The sequence below is a fragment of the Polistes canadensis genome, unplaced genomic scaffold, assembly GCF_001313835.1.
Source record: "Polistes canadensis isolate GaletaPanama2010 unplaced genomic scaffold, ASM131383v1 scaffold_245, whole genome shotgun sequence".
Lineage (NCBI taxonomy): Eukaryota > Metazoa > Arthropoda > Insecta > Hymenoptera > Vespidae > Polistes > Polistes canadensis.
The window spans coordinates 145,928-153,819 of NW_014569792.1; the positions used below are offsets into that span (position 1 = coordinate 145,928).

Here is a 7,892-nt window from a genome sequence, read left to right on the forward strand (position 1 = left end):
CAGAGTGTCAAAGCTTTAGAAAATATAATACAAATAATATAAGTACAGAGTGTCAAAGCTTTAGAAAATGTAATAGAAATAATATAAGTACACAGTGTCAAAGCTTTAGAAAATATAATACAAATAAAATATATCAATTAAAAGATTTGAATCTTTAAATTAGACAAGAAGAAAAATCTTAAACAGGAAATACTCCTATATTTATTTCTATTAAAGAAACTATGTATAAAATATGATACATTAAATTAGAGTGATATTGATTTATGGGAAAGTGATTAAATGATAAATACAATCTATTTTTTAACTTGAAATATTGAAGTAACTGTGTTATTAAACTCGTTCGTTATTTGAAAGATATATACATACATATATATATATATTTTATCTAGTTTGATCATTTGGTATTAATAAACTTGTTCTGCCAGTATGATATTAGAAATTTTTTGGGAAAAGTTGTTGGTTAACGATTAGGTTTAATCGACGTTTTGATAATCGTATTTTAAATGAGCCTGCACAATTATAGTTGACGTTAACGTATCTACTACTACTACTACTATTACTTGTAATAAAAACAGACGGGCACTATGGGTTTTACAGCATGTTACTTTACTTCAATCTCGATTCATGGACGTAGTTTTAAACGAAGTGTCTGAACAGCCTGTAATAATTTACGATCGACCCTTACTCATCGCTTTAATGTGAATGTTCTTGTTAAAAAAATACAAAATAAAAAGAAAAAAGAAGAGAGAGAGAGAGAAAATAAAATAAAAAACGTTGACAAGACCTAATCGATTAGGCTTTCGAAATTGAAAGTGACTGGTTCATCGATCCTTTTAAAAGAAAATTTTCTCACAGCCTTGAACGAAGATACGAGAATCTATGTTACTTTATAGATCATTCTCTCTCTCTATCATGTTTTCTCTTTACCAAATGAGGAATAAAAAAACAAAAATGTTAAATCTTCCGACATTTATCTTTTTTATTTATTTTACTTTTAGTTGCTAATAACGTATCTAACTTTTTCCCACGCTTGTTATAATAGTTTTTGCAATTAGGTGTTATCAACGTTGACGATTTATTATCGTAATTTAATTTAATTTTAATTAAGTTGTTGTAATTTAATTATATAAATATTAATAATAAAAGTGTTTTAGGGAAGTTGGACTGGTAGAAAATTTGGAGAACATTTATTTCCATCTTATTGAACAAAACATTTTTTATCTGTCCAACTTTAACCCAATGTAAATACCCTAATCTCAATTAATTATGGTCACGGTAAGAATATTTATGAGAATGTTAGTTAATCATGATCGATCATTCCTGATCTCCCCCAAACCCCATTTGATTCGTGAGAATCGTTCATTTGCAAAGGGGAACAATTTCCAAACAAAGTATAAAAACCATGGATCATGATCCTTCGTTCGTGTTCGTAATCTTCATTTAAAGTTAAATACAAACCATAGTCGTTCCACTTTCACTCTTTCTGTCTCTCTCTTTCTTATGGGGTAAACCCAGTTTACATCATACGAAATTACATCGTAAAGAAACGATGATAGGTCATTGATCAATGTACATTATGACAATATTAATTAAAACGTGATAATTAATAATAGTGTTAAACGTTTTTAATTTAACATTAATATTTTATTAATAAAAAAAATGATTCCAACAATAAATGATATTAATCATCAAATGGGATATAAACATCCGTTCATTGTTAAAACTTATTTAGTATTGTATAATTATCTTAAATCAGTATTTCACATACTTAAATCGTTTAAATTGAACATTATAGAATAAAGAATAATTATTGTCTCTAGTCATTGTGTTTCGTAAATGATTTTAATTGACTTAATGGTCATTCAATGTAAGTGTCAAGTTCTTTGGTGAATGTTACGTGGGATTAGGAAACTTAGAAATAAATAACCTGAGTAAAGTAATCGTGAAAGAATTCGAAAGTTGGTAAAGTTTTCTCAAATATTTGCTTAAAGCAGGAAAAAGAACAAACAAAAAATACACAGAGTTTGCATTTGCATTTATCTTACTTTGCAAATGATTTCAAATATCACGTTAGGGTTGGGAATTGTGAACGTAAGACCTTGAAAGAAGATCGTCAAAAATTTGTCGTTGTGCAATATGTAGGTCGAGGCAAATTATTACGCGTCATTATCATCATCATCATCATCATCATCATCATCATCATCATTCTGTTACGAACTTGGTTTGTGGTAGTATTTCTTGCGTACTCGTTAACGGGACAAATTGCATTTGACTTGCAACGAATGTTATAACTTCTGGAATGTATACTACGATAGGTATCAGCTAGCATGACTTCCGTTAATGTCATTTTTCTTCTTTCGTGATTGTAAATTTGCACGTAAACTCTTGCGACAAAATTATAAGGAAGCAGGAAGAAATTTAAATATATATATAGTAACATGTTTTTCATGTATACATATATTATATTTGCAGGTGTGCGTTATCCTTTAAACGATCGAATAAAAAGTATCACGTTAAACAAGTTCAAATCAACCCATAGGATTTTTTTCTTCTAAATTAATTAATAAGTGTAACTATCTTTATTTTTTTACCCTATATTTTAATAAATAAATATATACTCGTATATGATGATAATTGTTGAAGTGGATTAAATGAAAACAATTGATTTCATGATTTATAATATTCTAAAATAAATTATTATGTAATATTTTTTGTATTATTTAGAATAGATTAAAAAACTTATTGACCCAGGCGTGTTTTAAAAAATGTATTATCGTGATAACTAATGCACCTATGATAGATACTAACCGAGCGAATAGCAAAGACCTTCGTTTCATTGAAGAATTAATTCGATTCAATTTGTACAGTAGAATGCAGTATTAACGGTATCAAGTCACTATAAGAGTTAGCATTATGGGTTACTTTGATGCGACAGGATGTCTAATTACTTAATTACCACCGTTTGTCATGTAATAGCTGTTATTATATGCCTTGAAAAGTAGTAAAATATATATATATATATATGTATGTACCGTACACGATCCTACAAACCAAATTACGAATGAAGTGTTTACAATTGAAAATAAAATTACGTTATAGCGTAGATTTATCTTTACTGTGATCACGATATCGGGTTTTAAGTTTTAATTTATTCGAAAAAGTAATATTTTTATATAAACATGGTGCAAGGTATTAAGTGTCACGCTATTTTTTATCGTTCATTTCGTTTTGAAAAAGTTTTGACAAATAGAAAAAATATTTTTATGTATTATAAATGGATAAGTTAAAATAAAAGGAAACCTTGGAAGAAAGGTTTGGAAATATTGTAATAACTTTGACCCGTGTTCGGAGAAACGCCTCTACATTTGAAAATCCCACGTTCGTCGAAGGTTGAGAATGATTTTCAGGTCATTGGATCGCGAAGAAAGTCTATGGGAACGGGATTCGCATCCGTATGAGTATAACTTGTTGAATGATCGATACGTGGAAAATGAATGAACGTAGAAATTCTTTGACTCACCCATTTTTCCAGGAATTACGTCGAATTGTGCTGGTGCATCGCTGACGAATATCGGACGGTTGCAAAGTTCCTGTTGAAATCAACGTTTTTTTATGAATTAAATAACATTCAAATTTAAAATATAAACAATTATATTCTTATATTATTTATTAATTTATAGGAAAATTATAAAGGAAAATTAATTACTTGAATTAAGGTTAACATTTTATTTTTAACAGATATATGAAAAATCTTTAATATACTAACAAATAACTGTATATGTATATACAGTATAATTATATATTTTTGATATATTTAAAGTATAGATATATATCTATATCTGATATATTGTTAACACTCTATATTGCTATCTTTATTACTATAGAAAAATGATAAATAATTAAACAACAAGCTCGGACCAGGTACCCTACGTTAAGAAATCCCGCTATAAAGAAACTCGTTGCGTTTAACAATGGATTTTCTCGTGTGGTCCGGAAACGTGCGACGCTTTCGTACCGCTTGGTACAATTAATTACCGTTAATTAGTCAGCTCGTAGAAGCGCTAAGAAATCTACCGATAAAATGGATTATATTTATCCATTCGACTTGATATATATACATTATATACTTTTAATTTAAAAGAACTCAATAATTCAAGTTGCGAAGTTCCCCATTGCGGAAACGTCGTTTGCTTTGCTTTTATCAGCACGGTTAAACGTATTTATGTACGCATTCGAGAAAGCCCCGTAACTTCTGTCGTTCAGAAACATAGAAAATGGGATCCGGTTTACGCGTCGTTGATTCCCTTGTCGTATACTCGTAAGTTTCTTATTTCTACGTTTCATCGTGCAACATTACGTAATTGTCGTAAAGATCATTGATCCTGTTAACTGAGATCACGATTTTCCAATCCAATTTACATTAGAAAGTTCTCGCACGTAAATAAAAAAATCTAGATCACCGAAAATAAAATATATAATAATAAAAATTAAAAAAAAAAAAAAATAAAAAAGCAACAAAAACAAAGAAATAATAATAAACAATGAGACTAAACAATTTATCGGAATACAATTACTTCGAATTAGACTATGAAGTAGAAGAATAATAAGATATCACATGGTAAACAGGATGAAATGCATAAAATTACTAAGAAAAATCTACGAACCGAGTAGTGTTGTATAGAAAAAGAATAAAACAAGAAAAAAAAGGTTAACCGTTACTCCTTCGAGTTAGAAGCACGTAGTGTGCTTCACGAAAGAGTTTGGTTCCGCGATTACAGTCACGAAGAGACAAGGTAGACGACAAGGAAAAGACAACACCAACTAGTACTACCTTCTACGTGTCAAGGCTGCGTACTGTTTTCGTTACGGTTCCTAAGTCCTTCCTCAACTTCTTATTATTCTTTCCGTTTCGCGAAAATAATTGGAGCGAATCGTAGAACATGCTCACTTTTCGGGATTTAATTTTTTGTTTCTTTTTCTGAAGTTATACTTCTTTTAGTGCGTTTTGAAAAGTGAAGTTAGATGCGACCGAAAAATTCGACACCACGATTAGATCTTCATTGATATAACTATATAGCGTGTTACCTTTGGCCTTTTCCATTGGAATTGAAACGGTGGTGTTTGATGATAAAATACCGATGCTTGGGTTGCTGGAAATTCAGGATCCTCCCATAGTTCACCTCGTTTCAAGCACGAACGCTTGATTCGTTCGTACTCGCTCATTACGTCCTACAAAAATTTCAATAATTATTGAATTTAGTATATATATTTGTTTAATCCAAATCAATCAAAATGGTATCAATGAAAGTGAGTATTATTATTATAACTTTACGATCATCAAATTATTCGAAAATATGTTTGATCAATGAAAGAAAATATTAACTCGTATTTTCATTCGAAATCTATCGGATGAACAGGTGGGGGTTGGTAAGAAAAACAATGGAAAAGGTGAGAGTATAATTTAGTCGTGCATTGTTAAACTCGATTACCTAATGAGACTTGCAACCGTTACAGATCATACGGAAAGTTACCGTTAAATCTTACCTAACAATTAGGCGCCAGGAATGTTTCAAATAAATCACTTTGTTCCTTAATTAACGTTAACTATAATATAAATTCACCTTCTATGTGTGAATTTTTTTTCGTTATACTATTCTTAGATTTATAATTATTATTAATAATAATTTAGATGCCAGAGAGAGGAATGTTTCAAATAAATCGCTTTATTCTTTAATTAACTTTAACTATAATATAAATTCATCTTCTACGTGAATTTTTTTTCGTTATACTTATCCTATAAGATTTAATAATAACAATTATTAATAATAATGATATATGTTTCTAATTGAATTGTTTTTTTGTTGTTGTCAAATAAATGAAAATAAAATGAATGTAATATTATTCGTGTCCTTGCGACAGATTGTAAAAGAAAAAAATTGGAAAAAAAAAGAATTGAAAGTATGAAAGAATGATAGAGTTATCGGCCTACGTTAAATCTTCTTTACGTTGGCGTGAAAATTGCGTAAGTTTAGTCAACTCAAATAGCTTCAACTGTTGTTCTCTAACATATATTCCCACGCACTAAAAGTTATGAACTATGTCGACCTCGATATATCGTTTCGATAAATACACTATGAAACATCATCAACGAGAACGCATTTTTTATTCAGGTCGATATTATTTATCCTTCTTTTTATTTATTCTTTTTTTTCTAGTTAAATTTGATTTAATCAGTCTTATGTTGAATTAGGCCAAATTGTATTGCAATAATGTGTCTTCAGAATGATGAAAAAATTAATTAAATATACTTTGCAATATTTATTTTCAATCAAATTCAAAAAATCAATTAATACAATAATTTTTTTATATTTACATATAATTATTAATATATTACCAACACTCACAGTTACAATCTAGGGAATATAAAATGAAATATTTTTGAAATAATATTAATTATACTACTCGCTATATTATATTTAAACATATTTTATTTTTCAATAACATTTTCAAATAGAAATTTCATAAATTGTATAAGAATTGTCTGTAAAAATTGTGTTTAATCAATAATTATTCAGACAATTATATTAAAATGAATTTTTAAGAGAAAAAATGGAGTGGAGAAAAGTCAATGGCCGTTCTATGTGAAAAAGGAAATCTTTATGGTCCATCGCTCATCGGATGCTGCGAATCAACTAACTCAAGAGTTTCCGCATAACGCGTAGTCTCCCCATGATACTTTAACCGATACTAGATTATAAGAATTTCTCTTTCCCTCTCTCTCTCTCTCTATATATATATTTATTTATTTATATTTATAGATATACATCACGATGTTACATATACAATTTTATCTTCCATGCTCTGAAAAAGCAGTCGTCGATTTCGCTTAGTAAAAGCTAAGTATAATAAAAAAGAAAAAGTATACAAAATCTTTTTTTCAATTATACCTCCCCCCCAATCTCCTTCACCTTTTTCAACCCATTACTCTTGATGTTACTTCTCTGATGAAACCTGTTTTTCATTGGATTTTTTGTTGTTTTGATACGAATAGAGAGAGAAAGAAAGATAGACAGACAGAAAAATGAAGTGAAGTATAACAAGGGCTATAAAAGCTCGTCGAATGCAAATTTATGCGTGCATAAAATATCATAAAGTTCCGAACGATGACGATGACTTCTACTCGCTTGCAAATCTTTTCCTTTTTTCTTTTTCTTTTTCATTATTTCTTACTGCAGTTCGACATAAAATAGATGATCAATATTACTTGGTTAGTCGACTTGCTTTAAAGAATGATAACATATATACATTCCTACCATGTGCACTGATTATGTTATATATTATCTTAATATCTATATAGTATATACTATATATTGATGATAAAGGTTCATAGGGAACTTGGGCATGAAAACAAGTAGAACTTTGTTTAATTGAAGAAGTTGTTTAATTTAACTAACTTAGTTAAATTAAGTTCTACTTCTTTTCATGTCCAAGTTCCCTATGAACCTTTATCATCAAGAATTATAATTTTGGACGAGAGAAAATACTGAATACTATATATTATTCTACTATATCCTGTATATATGTTATCCTACCATGTGCATTGATTATGTTATATATTATCTTAAAATCTATAAAGTAAATACTATATACTACCCTACTATATTCTGTATAAATGTTATCTTACTATGTAAAGAACCATAGCATATATATATATTCCTACCATGTGCATTGATATTAGGTTATATATTATTCTAATATCTATAAAGTATATACTATACACTATTCTACTATATCCTGTATATATGTTATTTTACCATGTAAAGAACCATAGCATATATATATATTCCTACCATGTGCATTGATTATTTTATACTATTATTCTACTATCTATA

At 28.7% G+C, this 7,892-nt stretch overlaps 1 protein-coding gene across 2 annotated transcripts in view; it reads right to left on the bottom strand.

Moving 5' to 3' along the window:
- LOC106790547 (calpain-C) overlaps positions 1–7,892 on the bottom strand; it is a 29,843-nt gene that overhangs the window by 9,189 nt on the left and 12,762 nt on the right. For both annotated transcript variants that reach the window (XM_014755529.1, XM_014755528.1), the window contains exons 3-4: positions 5,086–5,229; positions 3,521–3,590 (exon numbers count right to left, since the gene is read on the bottom strand). In XM_014755529.1, coding sequence (XP_014611015.1) covers positions 3,521–3,590; positions 5,086–5,229 — 214 coding nt within the window. The remainder of the gene's footprint in view (positions 1–3,520; positions 3,591–5,085; positions 5,230–7,892) is intronic.